Source organism: Mirounga leonina, unplaced genomic scaffold (genome assembly GCF_011800145.1).
Source record: "Mirounga leonina isolate KUSES-001 unplaced genomic scaffold, KU_Mleo_1.0 Mir_129, whole genome shotgun sequence".
Classification (NCBI taxonomy): domain Eukaryota; kingdom Metazoa; phylum Chordata; class Mammalia; order Carnivora; family Phocidae; genus Mirounga; species Mirounga leonina.
In genome coordinates this window covers 69,501,103-69,528,318 of record NW_023270323.1, presented here as the reverse complement: position 1 = coordinate 69,528,318, position 27,216 = coordinate 69,501,103, and the positions used below count along the sequence as shown (strand labels likewise).

At 47.7% G+C, this 27,216-nt stretch overlaps 1 protein-coding gene across 1 annotated transcript in view; it reads right to left on the bottom strand.

Moving 5' to 3' along the window:
• Positions 1–2,122: 2,122 nt before the first annotated feature.
• PROM1 (prominin 1) overlaps positions 2,123–27,216 on the bottom strand; it is a 106,898-nt gene continuing 81,804 nt past the window's right edge. The window contains exons 13-25 of the mRNA XM_035005265.1: positions 26,472–26,624; positions 20,733–20,856; positions 18,841–18,944; positions 17,202–17,286; positions 15,873–16,019; positions 15,012–15,083; positions 13,983–14,075; positions 11,929–11,982; positions 9,777–9,857; positions 9,619–9,687; positions 6,932–7,024; positions 3,477–3,592; positions 2,123–2,535 (exon numbers count right to left, since the gene is read on the bottom strand). Coding sequence (XP_034861156.1) covers positions 2,481–2,535; positions 3,477–3,592; positions 6,932–7,024; positions 9,619–9,687; positions 9,777–9,857; positions 11,929–11,982; positions 13,983–14,075; positions 15,012–15,083; positions 15,873–16,019; positions 17,202–17,286; positions 18,841–18,944; positions 20,733–20,856; positions 26,472–26,624 — 1,246 coding nt within the window. The 3' untranslated portion in view covers positions 2,123–2,480. The remainder of the gene's footprint in view (positions 2,536–3,476; positions 3,593–6,931; positions 7,025–9,618; positions 9,688–9,776; positions 9,858–11,928; positions 11,983–13,982; positions 14,076–15,011; positions 15,084–15,872; positions 16,020–17,201; positions 17,287–18,840; positions 18,945–20,732; positions 20,857–26,471; positions 26,625–27,216) is intronic.

The following is a 27,216-nucleotide window of genomic DNA, read 5'->3' as shown; positions in this document are numbered from 1 at the left end:
TTTCCTTTCTTTTCTCTTTTCCTTTCTTTTCCTTTCCTTTCCTTTCTTTTCTCTTTTCCTTTCTTTCCTTTCCTTTCCTTTCCTTTCCTTTCCTTTCCTTTCCTTTCCTTTCCTCTCTTTTCTTTTCCTTTCCTTTCTTTTTAATCTTTATTGGCCGTTTGTTTATCCTCCTTTGTAAAATTCCTCCTGATTTTCTAAGATTAAGCAAGAACCCTCTAGCGCTAAGGGCATGCTTCGCAAATAGATTACACGTGTCCTCTGCTGCCATCTTGTGGCAACTTCTGGCTTCTTGTGGCCTTTGACCCAACCCGATAAGCGAAATTGCCATCGTGTGGGAGTGGCAGGCTCTGGCCACCCTATAGTGGCCCTTGAGACCGAGCTCTGCCGTATTTTGGAGGTCTGGGACATTTACCATCATATGCTGCCCAGGGGGTCCTGACAGCGGGCTAGTGGACGTGACATTCAGTGGACATTATCTATTCCTTCTCATTCTCAGCTGGTGGTGTCATGAAGAAGTAGAATGGACTTTGAAAGACTCGACTGGGCAAGATGGGCAAGATCGCTGGATTGACCATGTCATCAGCCTTGCAGACTCCCCACAGAGAAGACAGTGCGAGCCCCATGCAGCTGGTCCTCAGGACTGCAACAATGGCTGCCCGCTTCTGCATCCGCACCTCTGTGATGAGGAGCAGCGATCAGTGAGCAGAACACAGATCTCTGAGACCTTATCTGAGGGACAGGGTCCTTATGGATGAAATGCATAGAGAGCTGTATTAGTTGTTCTCAAGCCAGGTTGTACATGAGAATTACATGGGATATATCCCAGAAAATGATTTCATTAATCTAGGGTAGTGTTTCTATTAGAATCACCTGGGGAAATTTTTTTTTTTTTAAAGCTTTATCCATCTATTTGAGAGAGAGAGTGTGTGAGTGGGGAGGGGCAGAGGGAGAGGGAGAAAGAATCTGAAGCAGAGGGCGCCTGGGTGGCTCAGTTGGTTAAGCGACTGCCTTCGGCTCAGGTCATGATCCTGGAGTCCCTGGATCGAGTCCGTATCCGGCTCCCTGCTCGGTGGGGAGCCTGCTTCTCCCTCTGACCCTCCCCCATCTCATGTGCTCTCTGTCTCTCTCATTCTCTCTGTCTCAAATAAATAAATAAAATCTTAAAAAAAAAAAAAAGAATCTGAAGCAGACTCCTCACTGAGCGCAAAGCCCGATGCGGAGACCATGACCTGAGCCGAAACCAAGAGCTGGACGCCCAACCAACTGAGCCACCCAGGCACCCCTTACCTGGGGAAATGTAAAAATCCACATGTTTGGGCCACATCCCTAGCCAACTATATCAGAATCTCTAAGGGTGGGACCTAAGTATCAGCCACGTGAATCCATTGCATGGCAGGGGCTGGGCATCACTGTGTCAGATAAAGAGACAATCTTTGCTCACAAGCAGTGGAGTATTAACATGTTCTTAAATAAAGACAAATGTAAAATGAAGAGGGGGTGAGTCACTATCTTGTACATGCCTCGTAAAATTTGTCATTTTTCTGTCTCTTGTGATTTGGGTTATTTAACTTAGTTTCTGTGTGTAGATTAGCTCTCCTTCAAACTCCCTCCCCTATCTTTCTGACTATTCGCTATTGCTGTTGTGTGACGGGGCTGTCTTGGACCGTGTCCGCCCCTCCCCCCCGAATTCGTATCCGCCTAGAGCCTGTGGATGTTTGGAAATAGGTTGTTCACAAATGTGATGAAAGCGAAACGAGGTCATTCTTGATCAGGATGGGCCCTGATCCAATGACTCCTTAGAAGCAGAAGGAAATTTGGACCCAGGCACACAAGGGCAGACTCCGTTCTGTGAAGACAGAGGCAGAGATTGGAGTGATGTGTCCCAACAGTGCCATGCATTGTCGCAATCATCAGACTCGAGGAGAAAGGCATGAAACAGAGTCTTCCTTCTCTGGGGAAGGGGATTTCCGACCCCTGGTCTCCAGAACTGCGAGAGAAGACACTTCTGTGTAGAGCCACCCCCTCTGCATAATTTATTACAACAGCTCTGAGAAAAGGACACAGTGACGTAACTGGTATTTATCATATAGGAATATTTTTCAATAAGAGGGTTAGAGTCAGATTTCTGAAATCATTCTTTTATTGTTCACACACACGCACATCTGCGATTTGCTGAGCGTTCTCTAACTACAAGTCTAAGTTCCCAAGCAAGGAAATGGGACACAATTCACGTCTTGTTCCCAAAGCTAAACTGGAAATTCGGTGAATGTATTACATATTGAAACTTTCATCGAAGGCTCAGATTATTAAAGCAAAACTTCTAGAGATTAAAAAAAAATAGGTGTACACGCTTTTCACTCTTTGGCGCGTCAGTGCATGTTGAATATAAAAATCACTGAACTCTGTAAACTCGAGGAGGGAAGTGTTTCTTTTCCAGTATTTGGAGGTGCTGTGCCGTTGGATCTGTTTAAAAACTTTGTTCATACAGTCTGAGTAGAATGATGTCTATGAAAACCAATATTACCATTTTCTATACTGCAACAAAAATAAATATACCAAAAACACCACGTTACCTCTAAGATGAAGTATTTACATCATGGGTTACAAAGGCAATCTAACGGTCATGAAAAGTATATGACAATTTGTGAAGTCTACAAAGAAGGTGAAAAGGTATATTCACATTCTGCTCCCTTTAAAAGCAAGTATTGAAACAACCATTTTATAGATAAATAAACTGAACGTATAAAATGTCATTAGTTCAACAAGTATTTCTTCAGGACGTTGTATGTGCCAGCCCTCATTTTAAGAGACATCAGCACTGATTTTTATCTGGGCATATCTAGTGTCTTTATGTAATTTTAAGATGTTATTACTTTTATTTTATGAGCCCATCATATATTAATAATGATGACCTCCCCAGTCCCATCTGATAAATATGGTTAAAAAAAGAAAACGCTTACTTTTTGGCAATACAGTTCCAGCACTATAAAATACTAAAAAGGGAGATACAGTATTTTTTTTAATTACTATTACAGCTCAACAGCTGCATCCCCCACATTTTTTTACCCTAATACAGATGCTGACAGAGTAAGTTCAGGAGAGACACAGGTCGAGAGGGAAGTGAGAGAAGTAAAAATGAAGCATACAGGGTCATCACAGAGGCTACGGAGCGTAGGCTACAGAGTCAAAATGAAAACTGGTAAAAACAGTTATAAAGTAAAGTGCCAAGTCCCCAAGACAGAGGAACTGCAAACAAGAAACAAGAAGGTCGGTTAAGGACGCCGAGAAGAGTAAGCAAGAGGGAAAACAGAGCTAAAACAACCATAAGAAAGTCGGTACAAAGAAGACACCTGAACAGAGGTGACCCCTACTTTAAGAAAAGACCAAGTGTAATCTCATCTCTCGCAAGCTCTCTGAGATGAGTACCACTTAGAAAGTGACCGCGCTCCCCAAACTCTGCAGAAATGTCTACTTACTCATCGTACACGTCCTCTGAGTCCATTCGACGATAGTACTTGGCCAGCTTCACAGCGAAAATGATGGCTGGGAGTAAAAATATGGTCGCTTTCCCTATGCCAAACCAAAACAAATTCTAGGGAAGAAAAGAAAATCAGGAGGATTACATGCCTGAGGATGGGGAATGGGAAACAGCAGTTGCTTGGCGGCGGGGTGGTGGTGGGGGGGATGTCCCTTCCTTTTGCAATTTTTTTAATGAGTCCTAATTTTGTTCATGGAGACCATTTGTGAACAAAATACGAGTCAGCCACTGTGTGAAGCGCTACATATTACTGTAAGTCCTAAAATCTTTCTGAAAACCTCGAATCGGTCCTATTATTATATTGATTTTACAAATGAGGAACAGTGGCAGAAAGTGGAGAAGCAAGGGTTTGAATCTAAGACCCCACCAGATGGCGTCCCTTTGCTGCCAAGGAGAAGCGCAGGGCCCTCCGGCCGCCTGAGCCGAATCACTTTCCGGAGTTGTCCGATGTGCTAATTCACCTTCCTGGCCTTGCTGGGCATCAGAACAGGGGGACCACAGCCTCCTCATTCCAAAACAGTATTGTGTGGAAAAGGCAGAATTACGAGGCTCTCAACAAACATTCCATAGTTCATTTAGCCAATTTGAGGGCAGATCATAGGCTGTATTCAACCCTGTTTTGTCTAAAAGGCAGCTTAAAGTAGTTTCAAAAAGTAGTTGCCAACATTCATAAGTCGGATTTCACATAGGAACTTGGGTTTATGTCCTTTCTTGAAAAGGCTGAAGTTCAGTCTCCGAACACTGAGCCCCCATCCCCACGAGGCGACACCAGCTGTAGCTGAGTGGTGGTTCTTCCCTCGAGAGGGGTATCTGTCCTCGGTTTGCCCCAGGCCACACCGCTAGCTTTTGCAGGGGCGACACCCAACGCCGTGTAACCTTACTCACCAGTCACAACGGACGCACCTGGGAACGACCAGCATGACCCTGTGGGCATCGTACACTTGGCCGACTTCGTAAATGCACAAAATCTGCCGCTGCCTTAGGATGTTGTCGTTAACACTAGGACCGGCTCCCCAGCCCACCGCGAGGCAAAGGCAGCTTGGATGTCACAATGGCCCCCCACCCCAACCCTCATGGCTCAGCCACTGCGATCCTGCTCTTCTCCTGATGGGATGTGCTATCGAATGGCAGTGGCCCCTCCTGGCCCAGAATTCCCAGTAAATTTGTTCTCCTCCCTCCCCCCCCACCACGTTCTTTTATTGGCATGTTTCTAAGCTTTCAAACTTGTTTTGAGAGGCTTTAGAGCTTGATGACAACCATATACTTTTACTGGAAGCTGCCATAATTCTTCCGGGAACAATCGAGATATAAAAGGAACACGTTAGTCAGTCTGGAGTCTGTTTTCCTGGCAAAATCAATGCCCAGAGCTCTTTCTGACTATTTAGACCGCCCTGCTATAAAGCTCCAGCCTACGATCTTCCTGACCAGCCTCCAGGCCTCCCCTTCACTGGTCTCCAATTATTTGCGGAAAGCATCTGATAGTTGGGTGATTTGAGTAGCTGGGGCAGGTGGTGAAGACTGGATGCAACGAGATTAATTCAGAATCAACAAGATTAGCCCAGGATGCCTGAGGAGGGTTCAGGCAAGCGGGGGTCCAAGCAGCAGCACAAAGCCCCTAACGGGCTGGGGAGGAGGGAAGGCGGCCAGGAAGCCAAGCCTTGGGGTCTGCATGGCTGGGAGAGCGCAGGAGTGTTTCCATTCAGGCGTGAAGGTCCGTCTCGCAGAAAGATGGACGTGTGCATGTGGGACAGGGAGATGGGCAGATGGAGCGATACAGATGTACTTTGACAAACAGCTGTCCGATCATCATTCATTCAATTGCCTATGCCAGGCAATCATCATTCATTCAGTTGCCTATGCCAGGCAATGTGCCAGATGACAGGGACGCAGCAACACATGGGCCCTCTGCTCAGGGAGTCGAGAGTCTAGAGTGTGCCGCAGGGGACAGGCCTTAATCAAAGAACCACACAAATGTGCAATTCAAACAGCAATAACACCTCTAAAGGAAAAGCATAGAGTTCTATGGGAGTGTAGAAAAGGGAGCTCAATCTAGGTGGCAAGATCAGAAAGGCTTCCTGGAAAAAAAGACATGTTTGAGCTAAGACCTGACCGCTGCTCACTAGTAATAGCAAACATGTATTGAGTGTCAACGTACCAGCTATGGCGTCAAGGGCTTGACACATAATCTCTCACTGAACTATCAAACAGCCCTACTCGGGTGATGAAGCTCAGAAAATTCAATAGTTTTTCAAAGTCACAGAGTTCAGAAAATGTAGAAGTACAGTCCAAATCCAGAGCCTGTGTTCTCACTCACTGGCGGACTTAGAGCTAGAGTTAGCCAGATGGGGTGTGGGTGTGGAGGGGAAGAATGAGAGAGAGGGAGAGAGTGTGTGTGCATGTGGTTTACAGTCCAGGTAGCAGAAATGGCATGTGCAAAGGCCCTGAGGTGGGGACATCGAGATGGATTTAAAGAAGAGAAAGAAAACGTGTGTCTGGAGAGAAAAGTGATCAAATAGTGCAAAATGTGGCCTCCGTGGCCAGGGGCCCAATCATGCAGGGCCTAGTGTATTCAGTTAAGGACCCTGATCTTCACTGGGGTTGCCACAAGAAGTCACCAAGGTGCTTCCAGCAGAGGAAATGAGAGGGTTGGCTCGCAGAGATGGTCAGTGTATATTGAGGAGTGAAGACAGCTAAGGAATAAACTTGATTAATTGGAACTTACCATCCCAATGGTAATATCTCAAAGGGTTTTAAATAAAAAATTAAATTAAGTGGCACTTGGGTGGCTCAGGAGGTTAAGCATCTGCCTTTGGCTCAGGTCATGATCCCAGGGTCTGGGGATCGAACCCCGTTTCAGGTTCCCTGCTCAGCGGGGAGCCTGCTTCTCTCTCCCTCTGCTTGCCGTCCCCTCCCTGCTTGTGTTCTCTCTGTCTCTCTCTCTCTGTCAAATAAATAAACAAAATCTTTTTAAAAAATTAAATTAAGTTTGCTATAGCTTTGGGGTTATGTATCTATATCTATATCTATATCTGTAACTGTATCTACATAGTTGCACTAAGAATCCTTTTACATATTGGCAATATGCATACCAGTGACCACTCTTTCCATCTATTCTGGACAAATAGAAGTTTTCTTCATGAGGGTCTCCTGACTTCTATAAATATAACTCTTGTAAGAGACAAAGGTAAGCAGCTAGGTCTTTGGCTTTTCCCAGCCTGTTAGGTATCACAACACGTTCATCTAAATTTTAGATTTTAGGTCTTGGATTCTACAACAGTAATGGACTCAAGCGCAAAACTATTTTATATCCTAGGGCGTACTACAGTCTGCCAACGAACCATGAAGAGTGACCAGTTTATTGTGTTTCGTTATTTCGAAAGATGAAATTCTTACCAGGGGGTCGATAACGTAGCTACACAGAAAGACGTCCACAGCAGAGTCCAAAGCGGTGGCCACGGGTTTACAGGCTGCAATTTGCTCAGTAATCTGTGGGGTAAGAAACACAGGGGAGCTTTGAGCCACGCCCACAAAAATCCACAAGAATTAGATGTGTCGTTTACCCTTGACCTGTTCTCACAAAAAGGATCTCTACACCGTCTCAGATACAGAGCTGCGAGCTGATGGCTAGGGATGAGCTCCACGGTGTATACAAGTAGGTACTCGAAAGCGAGGTGCTGATTCTGTCTGAGCCCGGGTCTCTGAGTTCTGCCCTTGTTATTCGGAACAATAAGGCCCACCCTGCCAGGCTCCCGAGAGAATGCATTAGTCCAGATTTCCAGCACAGGGGCTCAGTCTGAATTTCTCGCCTGACCCCTTTGAGATCTGACAAAGGATATGGGGAAGAAATGGAAAGCTAATTAAACAATACTTCTATCATTTAGACCAGGGCTTGGCCAACTTTTTCTATAAAGGACCAGAGAGTCAATACTCTCGACCTCGCAGGGTAGGCTGAGACACTTTTGTCACAGGTGCTGGACTCCCGCTCGGTATGGCAAAACCAGCCACCGAGGATGCAGAAACATACGGCTGTGGCTGTGTGCCAGTAAAATTGTGTTTACAGAAACAGCGCCACCTGCTGACCCCATTTTAGAAGATTGAAAACTATGAACTCATTAATGAGGTGAGAATAAACAAGTTTTTAATAATCAATTAAACTAATTTTATTTCTTTTTAATTTAAATTCAATTAGCCACCCTATAGTACATCACTAGTTTCAGATGTAGCGTTCAACAATCCTTCAACTGCGTACACCACCCAGTGCTCATACAAGTCTAATGAATCACACACAGATGCTCCAATCCCATTGACTTAAGATAACTATAGTCATTCATTAAAAAAAAACTTCTGAGTGCGTACAGTGAGCTAGATGTTCACTCACTGGGACAGGGATGTGTCCTATTTCTTTTCCTTTATGGGTGGACTCACCTTCCCCTTTTCTTCCATATATACCTTACAAGGCAACCCACGTTAACAACTTTATTTTTACCAAGCTCAGACAACCCCGTACACTCTCTTTCTGGGCTTTTCAACTGTTGGTTTTACAAAAAGCAGGGTAGGAGTCATATTCTGTATGCTTTTCTGCATCTTTCTTTTCTCTCTTATTTCTACCCTGTAAAAATCTCTCCTAGTCCCTTGGCATAGCGCTGATCCATTTTGTACAAATGGCCACTTAATATTCCCATGGTGTGGCTCTTGTACGACTTAACCATTCCTGTCCAGATTCACTTGGGTTTCAGGGTATTTGCTTTATATGAATGTGACCAAGCTGTGGTTCCTCGGTCTGGTGGAGGAGACGCACAGGGTTGAGTGGCCGTGGTGGTGATGTTGATAATGCATTTCTTCTGCCCTTACTCACCTGCGTGTGCACGCCCTTCACCCCAGTACTGGGAAGACCCCGAGGTCTTCACATCTGGGAGGCAGGAGGAGGTGTCAGAATAGACATCAGAAAGCTGGGCCTTGAGGGAGAACCAGGCTCAGGGCCCAGACGGTGGGGACTGGAGGCGGGGACTGGGGAGGGGGAGATGATACGGAGGGAATCACGTGGAGAACTGTGAATGTTTCCGAGAATCAAGCAGTTGGGTGTGGCTGGAATATGGGGGTGGGGCAGCAAAGAGGGACGAGACGGCCGGTAGTCTCGGCTCATGCGGCTGAGGGCTGGGAATAGATAGGAGACACTCGAGGCTGCTTGGGGTAGTCCAAATTTTCCTGAGTCCCTAGAATTCTCAAAGCCTGTCTTGGCTGACAGCAAGTAGCCCACATAACTCAGCCCAGGTTATTCAAGTAACTCAGCTGCAAGCATCTCCCTCCACCCCCCACCCACCCTCCGCACCTCTCCCCAAGTGGAATAATCCTCAGAGGGACGCAGACCCAAAGCCCAAGATGACAAAAGTCCTACCCCCCGGCTTCTTGGAATGTGACTGTATTTGGAGGTAGGGTCTTTGAAGAGGCAGTTCAACTCAAATGAAGTTATCAGGGTGAGTCCTAAACCAACATGACTGGTGTCTTTATAAAAGAAGAGAAAATTCGGGCACAGACATGCACAGAGGGATGACCATGTGAAGATAGAGAGAGAAGACAGCCACCTACAAGCCAAGCAGAGAGGCCCCTGAAGAAACTAACCCTGCTGACACCTTGATCTTGGACTTCCAGCCTCCAGAATTGTGAGAAAACAAATTTCTGTTTTCTGCTCAAGTCACCCCAAGTAGACTAATACACCAACCACCTGACAAGCTCAGCGGGGCCCAGGGCACGAACACACCACCGCTTTGAAGGGAGGTCATAGTTCACTGGAGAGACAGAGTCAAGTGCGGCAGGAACCCCCAAAATGGCGAGCAAAGGAGCTGGGGGAGAAAGTGAGGGCATGTTCTCCAGCTCAGTGGGCCGGCCTGAGAAGGGGTCCAGTGTGGATGACATGTGCTGAGTCCTAGGTGCCCCCTCTTCACGGTCCCCACGTTCGAGGTCCTTTGCTTATCTCCTACCCAATTACTAGGAACTTAACTTTATTTCCTCCTGATTTTATCCTAGAACATGACTATCCTAACACATGGCCCTCTTAAGTTCATTAAAGATAAACTACTTACTGAGAACTTGACCCACTGCAGATAGCGTTCAAAGTATCCTACTATCGTGTTCCCATACTTCTTACTTTCCTGGAAAGAAATCAAAGAGTAGTAAAATCATTAAGAGGACTATCCCATACTCTCTGCAGCCACGGAGTGACGGGCTCACATCCACTTACTTCAACAATAACTGAGGAGATGCGGGTTTTGAGGAAGTCCTGAGCAGAATCCAGAGAGGAAAGGATATTGACCACTTTGACCTGGAAAACACAGCGATCGACAGGGTCTCAAGGGATGAAGGGATTTAACTAGATGGTTGGCATGTGGATTTGGGTGCTGTTAGCTTGGCCCCACACCACTACAACTTGCTAGTTAAGAAGACCACAGAACCAGCCCAGCCCTCTGAGGGCAGGGGAAGGAGTGGAGTATGTACCAAGCACTCACTTTGTGCCCGACACCGGGCCAAGCTCTTAATCCAAATCACCTCACTGAGTCCAAGAATCCCCCACCTTATCCACAGTTTCCTTCACCCGGGATCCAGAAGCAGATGACCCTCCTTCCGACGTATGGTCAGAAGGTCAATAGTAGCTAACGCTCTGCCACATGCCTACGCCATTCCCCTCCCTTTGCCCCGCACTCAGGCTTTTTATCATCTCACCTCATCACGGGAAGAAGGGGGAGTTCAGTACGGTAAGATATTTTGAGAGAGAGAGACCACATTCACATGATTTCTATTATGGTATATTGTTATAATTGTTCTATTTTATTATTGATTATTGTTTTTCCCCTCTTATTGTGCCTAATCTATCAACTCGACTTTATCGGAGCTGTGTATGTATGGGAAAAGAACTAAGTACGATGGGGTCCCATACCCCCTGTGGCCTCAGGCCTGCACTGAATGCACCCCCCGGCCAGTGGGTCGAGAGCTGATTTGCACCCCAACTCGCCCCCACACCGGCCCTTTGTGAAGGGGAAGGCATAGCTGACCACCGTCACCCTGAACGTAAGAGGTGCAGCGTAGTAAGGGACCAGCACGCAGTCCCCAGTCTGTCTCCAGCTTCCCTTGGCATGGGACAACCGTGATTAGAGGTACAGTGATGGTCCCCAAGCAGAGTAAACCTACTAGAATAGTCTTCAGGGGGAACTCAGGGTCTTGGTATGTCAGTCAAGTAGCAGACTCAGTGTTGCCCAGGGAGTGTACCAGCTAAACTGAAGGAGCTCACGGTTCACGCGGGAGACCCAGCTGCATGGGGCAAGAAGCCCTGTGGCAAAGGTCTGCAAAGGCAGCTGTGAGGAAAGCGCAGGGAGGACCACGGAGTCTTCCACTGTGGCTGACTGACATTCCAAACCTCTCACGGGCAGCCTAGTCTGCTCAATAAAGAAATATTTTCTGAGTTGCCTATTGGCATTGAGGATACAAGATGCACACACCATAGCCACAGAGCTCAGTTTCTGCTGTGGGGATGTCTGTGGTCCCAGGGAGGCCCCTGTGGTCCCGATCACTGATGTCTTTCTGGGCCTGGCTTCTCATGGGCGGGGGCATACGTCCCCACCCCATGACGATAGGTCCGGCCATGTCACGTCCCTTGCTTTGGCCAATCGAACGTAGGTAGAGCGGCAGAGTGCTGGTTCTAGGCAGTCTCCGAAAGGGCAGCCTGTTTCCATTCACCCTTTGATTGCCTGTCCTCCACCTCGAGGACATGAGGTGGCCCAGACAGGAGCTGTTCCTTCAGGCTGGGTCTCTGGGCGGGCAGATAGGTGGAGAAGCCCGCCATGGACCCAACAGTGAGAATGCGTTTGTGGTCAGAAGGCACTGGATTGTGCAGGTAGCCTTATTTCAGTAACAGCGACCATGCATCTTCTGAGCTTGCGTCCCACACATCAAGACACAGCTTTCGCCGGGATGCCTGGGTGGCTCAGTCGGTTAAGCGTCATGGTCCCAGGGTCCTGGGATCGAGCCTTCAGCTCAGGTCATGATCCCAGGGTCCTGGGATTGAGTCCCGCATCGGGCTCCCTGCTCCGTGGGGAGCCTGCTTCTCCCTCTGCCTCTCTCTCTCTGTCTCTCATGAATAAATAAATAAAATCTTAAAAAAAAAAAAAAAAGACACAGCTTTCGCCTGTGTGTCGAATGGTGCACCAAGGTGAGACGTGCTTGCAGAAAGCAAGTGGTAGGAAAACCCAGTTTGACACTTAACATGGGTAGATAGCCAAGCCTTTTGTTTGTTTTTTTAAACTTAAATACTTGTAAAACCAACATCTCTGAGAGTCTGTGTGTGCTTTTATGATAAGACCCGCCCCACCCAGGGCAGAAAAGGAAAAATCAGTCCTTACCTTCAGTCTGCTGCTTTTGTGTTGAAGTTCCTTGACGCTTTGGTAGATAGTGCTCTGGTGAACAAACATACGCAATATTTTCTAACTTATGACATGAACCAGCAAGATCACATGCCTGTGTCTCCCCTCCCTCCCCGCAGTCAGCCATTGGATCTGACCTTACTCTGCAATGGTTTCATTCTAGAAAAAAACAACAGATCCAAGTAATGATAGCTCTGGTGTCAGGAAAGCTGAAGAAGGAAATCAGGATATGTCTTCTAGAGCAGCATGCCCCATGCAAGGTGCCCAAGAAACCACGTTGAGTCAGGTTTGCTCAAAGTAGCAGGAACTCCTTAAAAGAAATTCCGCCCAAATTGCCCAGAGTAGTTTAACCTAAATGGTTTAGATCAGGGAGTGGTAAAAACAAAGGCCAGATAGTAAATATTTTAGGCTTTGTGGGCCATACCCTGTCCAAAGCACTGAACTTTGCCATTTTATTTTATTTTATTTTTAACTTAACTTAATTTAATTAATTTAATTTAATTTAATTGTAAACTTTGCCCTTTTAGCCAAAAGCAGCCATAAATCATCTGTAATAAGGGGGCATGGCTGTGTTCCAAGAAATCTTAATTTATAAAAACAAGCAACAGGCTGGATTTGGCCCACAGATTGTAGTTTTGGGGGTCATGGTTTGCTAAACCCTGGTTTAGATTGTAGGTCACATGTACAGAGCTATTTGCCTATTTGTAGACAGGTTGCCCGAGCTCTGAGAAGGCCAAGGAGTCTTGTGTCTCCTTGAAGGAAAGCGTTTAAGGAACAGGGAAAAATCAGCTTAAAATGTTAACAAATCTGTGCTAGGTATAAACAAGCAGAGCAGAAAATTGGGATGAGCATAGCATACAAAATTCAGAAAATCAATTTTCTTTGTGAATACTCTAATTAGAAAGTCAGAAGGGGAAAGAGAGACAGAAAGAAAGAGAGAGACATGGTAAAAACTAGTTGTAGAAGGTTTCAAGACTGGAGTCGAGTGGACTGATACGCTTCTCCAAATCTGAGCAAGCCAACTCTGTAACAGGTTTCCCACACAAGCCTAATAATCATTCCTTTGTTCACAGAGTCTCTCTGGGACATCAGCCCCTTCATGTCCAGGAACCAGGTGACCGCAGGGCGGGACCCGTTCCCACCATCTTCAGACGAGAGACGGAAAGCCCTAAGACTTGGTGGAGGCAGAAGCAGGATCTGAAATCAGCTCCGCCTGACTCCAGAGCCCGTGTCCTTTCTCTGCTACAAACTACCTTTCTGGAATTCAGGGAAAGAAACCAGAAGGCAGTGAGAAGAAAAAGAAAGGGGAAGTCAGAACAGAGGCTACGAGAGAGGAGAAAGGAAACATCGCCCATCGGATCAGCGAACTGAGCTAAAGGAGGCAGAGAGAAAAGGACTTACCCTTGCCTTCCCATATTTCTTGGCAGGGTTTGGAGAAAAAGAATTTGAGAACAAGTAAGTAAGAGTGAGTCCAGGGCACAGACATCAGCCTTCCAGCTAGGTGCCTGGCTTCCGGGGGCCTGTTGAAGGCCAAGAGAGCTGGAGCTCGGTACGTGGGGCAATCCCAGAGTTAATCTACCTGGTCACAGGCAAGTGGAAAAGGCAAGGAGATAAGGCACGAAAGGAGTGGTGACATTGAAAATGTGTCTTCTTTAAAGCCCAGCTGCTATCATTTATTTTATTTTTTTAAGTTTTATTTTATTTTATTTTAATTTTATTTATTTCAGAGAGAGAACAGAGGGGAGGGGCAGAGGGAGAGGGACAAGCAGACTCCCCGCTGAGCACAGAGCCTGAATTGGGGCTCCACCCCAGGACCCTGAGATCATGACCTGAGCTGAAATCAAAAGTCGGATGTTCAACCCACTGAGCCACTCAGGCGCCCCTGCAAGTTATTTTTTTAACATAGCTCAGTTTCTTAGCCTGAGGCCAGCTGGGTTTGACCTTCGCGCGTGAGGTTAGTCTACATGAAAGCCAGCTAGTGAGATGGGCTTTGCTCGGGTCCCGGGGAAACCCCAGAGGTTGTAGGTTGTTACCATTGACTGTTCCAAAGGAATGACTTGGCCACGGTGAATCGTCCTAATGGTTTGTGCATTACTTTTCAGGGACTGTTTCAAACTTCCTTGGGGCTACAAGCAGAACCAAATAAACACAGGTCAACACCATCCTTCCAGACTCTGGAGCACTCTCCCTAAGTGCAGGAGCTCGGGGCAGGGCAGTCGTGACCAGCGTGAAGCCCTCCTTGTCCGCTTGTGGGTGTGGGGACCACCCGGAGGGCAGTACCAAGACACCTGACCTCGAATCATAGAACCATGACGTCTCAGCGGCCACCCAAAGCCAGGGGACTTTCCTGAGGGCCAGAGGCTGTGCTCTCTTTCTCACCTCGCCAGAACAGAGCTGCTGTAAAGCCTGCTTTCCAGCAGCTATGTCCCCATTTTACAGACCGGGAAACTAAGGCACAGAGGGGTGAAACATCTCGTCCAAGTTCCTCTCCTTAGGAAGCGGTGGAGTCAGGATTAAGATCCCAGTCTTCCTCCAGAGCCCAGGCTCCTCATCCCCATGCTCTGCTGCTTCGTGAAAGGGGCCCGTTTGAGCCACCGAGTCACCAACCAGCAGGGGAAGTGAAGACGGAAGTTTACGGGGCTCGGGTGATGTCTTTGCTTTCCCTTATCCAGTTGCTATTGGTGACGCAGAGTACCAGATGGAATCTCCTCCCGTTGCCTACACTGCGAGAAAAATGATGTGGGTGTGTGTGCGCGCGCGTGCGCATGTTTGGAGGTAGAGGGGTTGGTGGGCGTGAAAGCAGAGATGGTTCTAAAGCACCAGCACCACGAGCAGAGGTCAGGAGACCCGTGGGCACCCTGATGCCACCCCGGGACCATTCACGTGCTCACGGATTTCTGGGCCACACGGCGGTGGCGGCTGGTGGGAAGTCTTGACATGCCCGAGAGAGAGAGAGGCGCTTTTAACTGAAGGTTACTTGTGGTATAAGGAAGCTAAGAATAGTACGGACATTTGACATCTCTAATGATTACAGCATTTAGAACTGGACTGTTTGAACTCACCAAATGGTCGGCTTTTGCTTCTAGATCATTTGCAAAGGATAAAAGATTCACTTTGGTGGGAGCTTTACCCATCTACAAAAGAGGGGGAAAGAGAACCATGTCATGGCTGTGGGATTTTTAAGCCTTAGCGATATCTAATAGACAATAGGGTGAGCTATGGTCCATAAAGTAAGGCTGGAAACTCTCAACATAGGTGACCACAGCTGCACTCGTGTTTATACATATAAAACCATATTATTTTTATCCAGCCACATGATCCAACCATAAAAAGAAATCAAGTACTGATCCATGCTATAATGGAGATGAATCTCAAAAACTTTAGGCTCCATGAAAGGGGACCAGGAAAGACCATGAAACACAGAAGGTCACATGCTGTATGATTCCACTCATATGACATAGCCAGAATCAGGAAATTCATAGGAGCAGAACACAGATTAGTAGTTGTCAGAGCTGGGAGGGCAGAAGGGAAGCAACTATGTAATGGGAATGAGGGTTTTTTTTCAGGTGATGAAGACATTCTGGAACTGGATAGAACCGGTGGTTGAGCAACATGGTGATTCTACTCCAAGCTAATGAATTGTTCACTTTATTTTTTAAATTTTTTATTATTTCTTAGAGATTTTATTTTTAAGTAATCTCTCCACCCAAAGTGGGGCTCGAACTCATGACCCTGAGATCAAGAGTCACATGCTCTACTGACAGAGCCAGCCAAGCGCCCCTGCATTGCTCACTTTAAAATAGTTAATTTATGCTATGTAAATTTAATCTCAATAATTAAAAAAAGGAAAGAAAAATAAAAAACCGGAGCTATCTGCTGTTATTCCCCCCCCCAAAGATCAAGCACGAACACATGGGTCACACCTCAGCCAAGTAGACATTATAGTCTATGGTGTCTACTCCTGAAGAGCTGAAATCCATAAGGTTTCTTCTTCCTGCTTCGTCCAGCAGCACAATATTGTCAATACTTACATTCAGATTTTTAAAATCATTGTCTATGTTTCCAGCATGCTGCATGATAAAAAGAAAAGTTATAGGTAAGCCCATCCTTCAAGAATGCCACATACGCGTTAAAAGAGCAATGACACAAGACAAAGAAAACACAGACGTGCCCTTGACTGGCATTTCCTCCTGGTACTCTTCTCTCCCCTCCCACTCCTTCTCTGCATCCCTGCCTCCTTCCTTATGCCCCACGCCAAGCACTGTGTGAGGAGCTGGGATGCAAGGCAAAATAATAGTCTATCTCAGGCCTCAAAGCCCTCAAAGGAAGAGACAGCGTTGTAATAAAGGCATGCAAACTGCGTCAGGACCCCAGGGGCAGGAGAGAGTCTGCCAAGGCAGGGGGCTGGAGGGGGCAACGGAGGGGAGGCGGGCTCTGAATGGGTCTGGACAAATACAGATGCTGAAGGGGGCCAGGCAGGCTGTATCCCAGGGGAAGGAGGCAGCACGCCCTGGACTCGCGCGGCGAGGACACTTGAGATCACGGGGACATGGCTGGTGACGTGGGGTTGTTCTAAGAGGCAGGCAGAGTTTCAGGCAGCGAGCGTGTAGTGCCCGAGTGCCCTTGAAACTCTTTTGCTCCTCCTCCTGTCCATTATGCTCTTGAGTGGGCTCTGCCTTGGGGGTGGGCTTGGGGGAGGGGGGGTGGGCAAAGAAGCAGAGGAAGTCAGTCCCTTCTGTCCCTTTTCATCGCTGTTGCCATGCCGTCTTGCTGAGGGCTGGCGGAGCTCCGCAGAGGCCCCTTGGAGTCCTGCAGCCACAGCCATGATTCCTGAGGGGCAAGGACTGTGTGGGGTGGAGTTCTGGGTGCCTAGTTCCCTCTTCAGGGACCTGGCCGAAAAGGGTGGCCAGTGTTGGCTCTCCAACACCCCCGGGGCTTTGTTCCTCTAGGGACACTGACACACACACAGCAAGATCTTCCTGCGTCGTGTCCGCACCGAAGGCCGCTTTAGAGATTTTGGGTGGTCAGCTAGAGAAACTCAGGCCTCAAGAAAGACAACGGGTTGGGGGGTGATGAAAATGATCTGGAGTTAGACAGAAGTGAGAGTTGCACGACCTTGTGAGCATTCTAAATGTCACTTTCAGATGGTGAATTTTATCTTATGTGAATTTCACCTCGATGAAGAAAAAGAAAAAGGCAACTGGCTTTACTAAAGACATACATCCCTTTCCTGATTGGCTCTAATTCCTTACCTCTTGAAAGTTGAGATGCTCACTGATATTGTAGCTGTTCTCTAGCTTAAGTGTGGTATAGATGCCCTTATTTTCTTTGCAGTCGCTGTGGGAATAAAGAGAGAAATCACGATCCAGAAAGGCAGCTGTGTCTATCTCTGTCCCCCGCTAAGGATGGAGAGAAAGGTTCACTGTTTATCTTTAGTTTTGTTTAAATCTGGGTGCAGAGAAGCGGCTTCTGAGTGCCGATGCAGGAGGTCACCACCCCTCCCACCCCCACGCGCCTACAATTCGGGACTTTGTTCCCTGCTTTACTCAATGTCCCATCTTCGGAACAGATACAGTAAGACTGGTAAAGCATCCTTCTTTCTGTCTCCTTTGTGTTTTTTCTACTGCTGTGAGGGATAACAAGTTCACAACTTGGGAAGAAATAAATTCTCATAAAAAACAAACAAAAAAGGACACCACCTGCTAGAAAGAGGTGTGTTACAGAGCATATCATGGGCTTTATTAAAAGATTCTATCAAACCCCTGCCAGACCACCTGCCTCCATATTTCCAGGGCTGAGCTTCACTTACCAAACAAATGGTTGGATGTATATTTTAAGGGCAGGATGGAGATAGGGAAGGGGGCCACACCTATATCCAGACAGTCAGTACACCTAACTTGGCCTCACCTCTCTGTGCTTCTCTAAAATGTGCAAAATGCCTCCTTGACTGAGCTAAGAAGAGCAAGCTCATCTGATGCATGTCCCTGCCACTGGGACGGGCACTTCCCGGGGGCGCCTCTTCCTTGTCCAGCAGCGAAAGCCCTCTAGCCCCGAGGGATGCCTGGGAGAAGCCACTTTCCCACAGCCCTAGGAGGAGTGATACTCCTCTCCAGGGAATCCCCAGTCAGCTGGTGTTGTTGGAACAGAGAACTAGATACACTAGCCACCAGGGGTAGGCTGCAGAATTCTGCAGGAGCCAGGGGCACAAAGAGCTGGCAGGCTGGGCCAAGAAGATCGGCTTTGTCTTTTCAGCCCAAAGATGGTTTAATCATTCCCAGAGACTCCAATCAATCGATAACGTCTGCCTACAACATGCTGTGGAGAAGGATCCTGAGACTCTTCTGGCTATGAGCAAGACCACCAAGGGCTGACTACCAAGGGCTACCACGAAGGCCACTCATTTGCTATCTCTGCTAGGGGAGCCTCTGAACTGTATTGAGCAGGGAGGAAGTAAAACTGCCCAAAGTCACCAAGGCCTGCTCCCTGATGGTACAGCCAAGACTGGAGCCTGTCAGTCAGCTGCTTCACTATTAATTAGCATGTCTGAGATTTGGACCCATCTGCTAACTTCTTCTTATATAGCATTTACTTGGGGTGGCGTGATTGCCGTACAAAGAGTTTTCAAAGGGTCTCATTAATGCATCTTAAGGTCACCTTAACCAGCAAGGTCTAGTGCATACCGGACAGGGGGACCTTGAGACATCACCACGCCAAAATCTAGAAGGCTTTCAGGGGAAGGATGCTCTTTTTGGTCTTATTTTTACCACTTCCTTGCAAAGACTAGAGAATAGCTGGTCTTATCAAGCTTAAAGACACTTTGAAAGCAAAATTCTCATTCTGGAACAACAACATTTTCAGTAGCCGAAAAATGCATAATGCCATTAAGTCTACCTGTAAACTTGTTCAAAAGTGAGATTAATATCCGGGTTGTTAAACACCATGCCAGAGAGATAGTATTTCCAATTCTCATTTAGTAAATATGGTGTGTCCAAAATCTAGAACAAATTGAAAAAAGCTTTTTTTAAAAGAGATACTCTTACACTAATACACATACATATAATAAAATAAATATTCTGTTAAATATATTTTGGGGATTTTCAGATCATGGTTCTCTTCATTGGTTTCCAATTTAAAATGGGAAAATAATGGGGCGCCTGGGTGGCTCAGTCGTTAAGCATCTGCCTTCAGCTCAGGTCATGATCCCAGGGTCCTGGGATCAAGCCCCACATCAGGTTCCCTACTCAGTGGGAAGCCTGCTTCTCCCTCTCCCACTCCCCCTGCTGGTGTTCCCTCTCTCACTGTGTCTCTCTCTGTCAAATAAATAAATAAAATCTTTAAAAATAAATAAATAAATAAATAAAATGGGAAAATAATAGTGTGATTGGAATAAATTGTCCACTGGGTAGATCAATAAGAATTACTGAACTACTTCTTTTGGAGAACACCTCTCTTAGTAAGACAAGTACATTAGAAATGGGAGAACTGACAACTCGATTCAGAGTAGCCAGTAGAAAGCCATAAAGCAGTTGGTCCACCTCTTTGCTACTTTTCTCTAGACAAAATGAATTAAAACGTGCATACTCTTTCACTTAATATCATATATTGAAGATGGCTAATATGTCATATGTATCATAAAATTAAGACGAGCTCATTAGTGCGTGATCGTATATGTGCCCGAGGAATGTAAATGGTTTCAAAATATCCCCTATTTTGGGGCACCCGGGTGGCACAGTCGGTTAAGCAGCTGACTCTTGGTTTCGGCTCAGGTCATGATCTCAGGGTCATGAGATCAAGCTCTGCGTCCGGCTCAGTGCTCAGCATAGACTCTGCTTGGGATTCTCTTTCCCTGCCTCTGCCCCTCCTGCTAGTGCTCATGCTCTCTCTCTCTCTCAAATAAATAGATAAATCTTTAAAAAGAAAATCCCCTATATATATATATTTTTAAGAATTCCTCTTTAGCAATTTAACGCAGCACGGGAGATAATGAAGTCTGGTTTGATGTATCACTATTATTTTTTATCAAGAGGCCAAATGGACATAATTTAACACATCAACACTCCCAATTCAATTTTCCTCAACTGAATAATTAAAATACTAAGACAACTGGTTACCTTTGTAGTCACTCACCAAATTTTGTAACAGATTTGAAGCGAAAAGGCATATACGATAAAACAGGAAAACAGAAATATATTTTAAAAACCAGAACCTGGAGAAAAGCACTGGAAAGCCAGAGTGACGAGAGCGCCACCCAGACCCAAGCTGCCTCATTAATTAGTGACACTGAACTGAGAGGTAGGTGGTCCCGTCGAGTCCACGGGACTCGGTTTCAGAGGGAGAAGGTGGAGCCTGAACTCATTTCCAACGGCCTCGTCAGACATCCACCGGGGCATCCACCGGGGACGACACTCGGCCACGAGGCGTGGAATTTTTCCATGTCTTTCACTTCACATTGAAGGCCTCAAAGCATCTGCGTGGGCAACCATCATTTGAGAACCTCTTTAAAAGGTCAGAAGCCTCCTGGGTTACCCCTCCTTGGGAATTTTCTTCCCCTGCTTATTACAATCCACACTGACCCGCAGGCCTCAACTGCTGGTGGTTGGTTCACCTGACATTCGAAAAACAGTACTTTACCATGTTTTTTTCCTTTTACTCTGACGAATAGAAGGAATCTTCACGCACTGAATAAAAGCCAAAATGCTCATCTTTCTGCCCCCACTAGATATGGGGAAATCGAAATTTCCACTCAAGCCCTTTCTGCCGTGGGGACTGGAAGCCATCCTTACCTGGAATAACTTCCTGTTTTTGTAAGGCTCGCAGACCAGTTTTTCCATGTTTCCACCGATGACAAACGTGAGAACCACGATGGCCATCAGTACCCAGCAGAAGAGGAAACTGACGCCAACCCCGCTGGAAACAAAACAGAAATGAGGTTTGGAATTCTACAGTAACTTACTCAACATTCACGGGCGCCTGGTTGGCTCCCTTGGTAGAGCGTGTGACTCTTGATCTCGGGGTCGTGAGTTCAAGCCCCAAGTTTGGTTAAAAAACAAAAACAAAACTACGGATCCAATATTACCTACCAGTACTTACGAGTCCTACCTATGCAGTGTAGGAAAGCGACCTAGAGTCTTTGCTTTGTGCAGGTTAAGCAAGCCCCCTGCTCCGGAGCGGAGACAGGAAGCCGTAAGCACTGTGACCTTTCAGTCCCAGGCATATATTTAGGGAACACTGGTCTCCTTGCAGCCCAGCACGCACGGTGGTTCCGTCATGGCCTCTGAGGTCAGGAGAGTGAACCTGGCCTTCTGCAGGGGACACGGTGAGTGGGGAGGTTCCGAGGCAGGAATTGCACCCTTGGGAGTCTGTGGGGGCCAACGTGGCTCTGCATGCAGAGGGAGGGCTGAGTGGCATGAGCTCCAGAGGCAGGCAGGGGTGCACGGGACAGGGCCCGGCTGGTCCAGGAAGGGGAGGCTGCTGAGGGCCTAGAAGCACGGGAGGAACATAACCCCCTTTCTCTCCGAGGAAGAACATTCTTGGCAGAGCGTGCAGGACAGGATGGACAGAGGCCCGCGTGGCCAGGGCTACCACTGAGGAGGCTGCTGTCGGTCCTGGGGTGGTGGGCTGATGTGGCTGGAGGCAGGGGACAGAAGAGATGGGACACAGGAGATGGACACAGCAGGATGTGCTGGAGATTCTGCCCGAGAGAAGGCGAGGAAGGGCCCAGGGTGATGCCAGGGCTTGTCAGCAGGGAAAGGAGACACTGGTGCTCGGGGAGGGAAGAGCAGGTGGGATCTGGGCCTGCTCCCGTGAGACATGGCCCTGGGGGTGCCGGAGGGGAGCCGGCTGGGGGTGGAGCGCACATGTCTGGGCTACGGGCTGGCACGAGGCAATCAGCTGCTTAGAAGTGACCACTGGCCCCTGGGACTGGGATGGCAGGGAGAGGCAGCCCGGGGTGGGGCCTGGGGGACTGTGCCGCTTGCTGGAGGGCAGCCGGCGACCAAGGCCGCCAGGGAAGGTTGCTGTGTGGGAAGGAAAGCACTAGGCTCCCGTGCTGGAAGGGAAAACCAAGGCGTGTCTGCAGGGGGAGGGAGTGCGCAGGGGACCCTGTCACCGCGGGGAGGGCACATTCGGGGTGGGGCAGCTACAGGAAGTCCCGGGGCTGGAAGCCTCGAGGTCACTGCTGACCCGAGGGCAGGGCGGGGAGATAAGGACACAGGCAGCAAGCATCATTATTTCCAGTTGTCTGTGCAGGGAGGGGAGTGAGAGGGAAGAAGTGATGTTGGGAAGTTTTCTGTTGTCCTGTTTAAAGAGGGGAGAGAGCAGACCGTGTTTAAGGGTTGAGAAGCAAGGCTAGGAGAGGGGAAGAGAAGGAGGACACCGGAGAGGGAAGGCTGGTCCACGGCACACTCACCCTCGGGGCAGTGCTCAGGGAGCAGCAGGTGGGACGGCCCGAAGGGAGACACCCCTCTGCACCCTCTGGACACAGGGGAGCTGGAGTTTGCAGAAGGTGTATGATACCTTTTATATCCTCTGTGAAGAAGGGGGTAAAGCCTTCTGCTAAGAGAGGGGGAAATGAGGAGGATGGATGCATCAGAGTGGAAAAAGCCACTGCCGAAGGAAGGGAGGGAGGGAAGGAGGAGGGAGGAAAGGAAGGAAGAGAGGAAAGGAAGGAAGGAAGGAAGGAATTGGGGGAGGGAGGGAAGGAAGGAAGCAGGAAGGAAGCAAGTGGGGGAGGGAAGGAAGGAAGGAAAGAAGGAAGTGGGGGAGGGAGGGAAGGAAGGAAGGAAGTGAGGAGGGAAGGAAGGAAGAAACTTGTAGGGCTCTGAAGGATCCATTTGAGGAGGGGATCATAATTTTGTAGGGATGCCAATGTGCCCCCTTGTGTGACTTTTCTCTAGGGTGCTCAGTTACTAGGGTGTAGAGGCGGACAGAGCAGACTCTTGACTCCGTCTCGGTGGACTGGCCAGATCATCAGCGGTGATTGTACCATCACTGGTACAAGCAGGAAGGACCCTCGAAGTGCGCAGGCTGAAGGACTTAGAAACAACAGCCTCCCTTCCTAAGGGCACAATTCCGCCCAATCGACGCACTTAAGGCATAATTACCAATATTTGCCTGGTTTGGCTGAAATAAATAGCAAGATATGTTCACTGCAGGGGCCTCTGTCAGCCTGAATTTCTCTGACCTAAAAGGCTTGGGAGTCAGGGAGCGTATAAGGAAGAGGAACATTGTGGAGCGTAAGCCAGTCACCATGGTTTTAACCGGGTGCCGAAGCATGCGTGTGCGTTAGAGTTACAAAAATCATCCAAACCTTCCATAGAACACTACAAATCAACACGGCTACTCTCCAGAGCTTACTGTTAGCATTTCCAGCCTCTGTTTCTTAAATATGCTTCTATCTAGATAAGGCTGAGGCCTGTCACTCAGATAAGAATAGCTAATGGTGCTCAAAGTGTTGGAAAGAAGAAGGAGGAGGAGAAGTAAAACAAGAACAAGAAAAATAACAGGCAACAAAGATCGTCTGTGGTCAGCAGAAGCAAAAATATTTATTATCTGGACCTTTATAGAAGCGTGTGCTGACTCCTGATCCACACAGTTAGGAGAGTGACATGTGCATAATCTTGGGAGCCCCAGTCAAACATCTTCAGGACTCTGGTCAACCATGCAGGGTAGACAACCTCGTTCCATATCAGTGACCCCAGGATCTCCCACTCCTTGGTGGCTGACATTGGTGCCATTCCCCGTGCCTCAAGATTATAACTAAAAGTACAGAAACACTGCTTGTGATGCTTTGTCCATAGTTGGGTCCTACTTCCTTATAATGGATCCCCTAGAATGGGAATGACTTGGCCAAGGGAGTTCTTGGGTTTTTAGGGCCCCTGATCCCACCTGACAAACTGCTTTCTGAACTATGACCGATGACCTGCCACCCATGTGGCCCATTTTGTGACACCCACGGCCACACCGAGTATTAGCTCCTCTTCAAAACTCCGGATAATCTGAGCACAGTTTTCAAGAGATAAAACTGGAAGCTTCACAGTGGGCATCAGTACAAGAGATGGTTTTCTAGCTGCCTGGGTGACGTCTCCTTCCCTCCGGGGAGACCTTCCCTGGGCCCTAGAGACAGATGTATGCCCCCTGCTGTATCCCATCAGGTCCCTAATATGCTCCCTGGACCCTCAGGAGACACAAGGATCAGAGCAGAGTCAGGGCTTTCTGCCTCTCCTTCCCCCCTGATCTTTCACTAGGAGTCCCCGGGGAGATAAGGATTCTTTGTTGGTTTTTGAAGAGACCATGCTCTTCAACAGATGGTGTCACTGTTTTTAAGAACAGGTGGTCTTGTGGTTACGGCTGAACAAAATATACTCTTTCTAATTCCTACAGGCAAATAAACGGTTTTTTAGAAGAAATTACATTCTTCTAATTGGTTTGACTAGACTGACTACACCTCTACTGTTTTCCCCCTTTACAATTATCCAGTTGTATATCAGATGTTTTAGGAGATGGAAGAGCCTGCCAAACTCGAATTCCAGGCTGAGTGATGGGTGTCGCCTTACGGGGCCCACAGCCACCCTTAGGCTGCAAGCCACCTGAAATGCATCTGATCAGCATTTTTCCTACGGTGTAATAAAGCCCAGTGCTCCCAAGCCATGGGCTTCTGTGTGACTTTGTCTCTTTAGAGATTCCTTAGTCTACAGAGGTGAGAGTTATACCCAAACTGAAGTAATTTTAGCCTCCCTCCAATGGCTCATGACTCCCCTGTTTCTTTTTTCTTTGAAGCTAGACAGCACATATTTTGGTTTTGTCCCTTAAAAATGTGCAAATAGAATTTTACCATAAGTGCACCCATTCAGAGCAATGTACTCCCTCCCGTCAAGCAGTTAAAAAGATGTGATCTAGGGCGCCTGGGCTCAGTTGGTTAAGCGACTGCCTTCGGCTCAGGTCATGATCCTGGAGTCCCGGGATCGAGTCCCACATCAGGCTCCCTGCTCAGCAGGGAGTCTGCTTCTCCCTCTGACCCTCCTCCCTCTCATGCTCTCTCTATCTCATTCTCTCTCTCGCAAATAAATAAAATCTTAAAAAAAAAAAAAAGATGTGATCTATAGATTCACCGTCGAAACACTGACAAAACAGCCAAGTACCAGGATTGGTAAAATCTGAACATTAAACTCATTTTCTATCTGTAACTGTGTACATGGAAACAAAAAGACAGGGCAATATACTCTTTTTCGCTGGGTTAATTTCTTAAGTGTAAGCATGTGAGCAAATAGGCTTTTCCATGCACGGAGTTCTGTTCAGTTTTGTCCAATTTTGGCAGACTCCCATGTTGTTAGCTTTAAGGTTGTTTGTAAGACAACTGAGCCCGCGGTGCAGTTCTTTCTGCCCACAGGTCCTGTCCCCATGCTTTAATAAAACCACCTTTTTTGGCACCAAAAAAAAAACCCAAAACAAAACAAACAAACAGAAAACCCCAAAGACTCTTGTGTTGCATTAATGCTAAGAAAGCCTCGTACCACACCAGAGGCTACAGGTTTGACGGAAAGGCCATACCATCATAGCTCATAAGTCTGATTAATTATTGTAGCGACCCAATGTTTGGAAAAGCACATTAATGCAGGACACTTGCTGCTTGCTTCTCGCAGCCTGGTACTAGTGACGTAAGAGAAATGAGAGCGTGGCTGAGGTTTTGAGTCTCCATTGCTCCAGGGACTTGTTCTAAACCTTTACCTTCCTCTTGAGCCCCCATCACGCTCCCTGCCGCTGATTCTTGAGGTACGGACTGGAAAAGAAGATGTCAACTTGGAAGCCACACAGCTTCCTCTCTGGGACGCATTCAAAGCTTCTACCTCTGCCTCCTACTTGACATTTCTGGCCCCATCTGCAGTCACATCCAGCTCGTGCTCTGTGCTTTGTCCCACCCTGGTAGAGTAAAGGTTTTTTGCTTGTTGTTTGTTTCAAAACTACGAACTTGAATATGAATGTCTTGGAAGCAGGCACGATTGCTCCACGCTGGACCCGCACCTGCTCTTATCACTGATTTAGGCTCCATGTCTAAATCCTAAGGGTGCTGGCTCGGCAATCCCTTTGCTAAATCATCTCCAGAGTTTCAAAGTAAACAAGCTAATGATACTGCTGACCACAGAGAACAGTGTCTGAGACCAGGTCAATCCTCAGCGAGTTTCTGGTGAATAAACGGATGGATGGAGGGAAGAGAGGGAAGGAGGGAGAGAGAGAAAATACAATGGGAATCAGGATGGCAAGCTTATAAATAGTTTCGCTACCGAGGAGCCCACCATATACAGACACTGTGTTTATGCTTGTCTATCGAAGTGCTAACAATTTAGAGTTTTCTTTTACTCTTGTCCGCGTGGTGGCATCTCCCACACCGAAAGAAGTACAATCACACCAGGACGCCTCCTCCGCTGGAACCCAGAACGCTCAGCCCAGAGGCCACCGGCTTCATGTCATCTGCTCTTCTCCCTGCATTTCCACCCCCCACGTGACAAGGAAGAGCAAACACTCACGCCATGAGGAAGATGCCCCCGGTGTTCGAGACGCAGCCTCGTCGGGTCGGGGAGGCATTCCGGTTATAGCCGCACATGCCACAAATCAAGCCCAGGTAATAAAAAACCACCATGAGTGTCAGCAAAGAGCAGACAACCAGGCCACCCAGCCACCTGGTGAAGCAAGCACAGTGTTATTAGACACAAAAGAGGTTGATATGATAACGCAGAAGCTGTCGGGCTGGGGCTGGAGCCGTAGGGTAACACTGGGCAATCAAATATCCGATTCCCCTGTTAATGCCTCCGAGAGTGACCCTGTAGTGACAAGACCCCTTCCCATCCCTAGTCCTCCAGCCCAACCAGCAGGAGACCTTAATTTTTATCTTGGTTTTGAAGAGCTCTGTCTTGCTCATTGGTCGGGAGACTACTGCTTCCTTCCTTTGCTTCATTTCCGTGGGGCTCCTGAGCAGGGTCTACTCAAGTTCTCCAAAGCTACCGATCACCGTACCCCTTCAGACCCCTTCTTTTCCCTGGTCTTTCTCTAAAATGCTTTGGGGTTGCAGGAATAATTGGGGAGGGGGGCATTGTGTTCTTTGCTGAACCAGAAACTCTACACGGGGAGTGCACTGAATATTTTAGAATTTACCAGCATCCTAAATCAAGTGCCTGCAGAATGCAAACCTCAATTTTGTAATGGTCCTGTGAGACATTTTAGGATGATGGGTCCTCAGTTAGGTCTTACTGGCTTTCCCGGAATGTACAACAA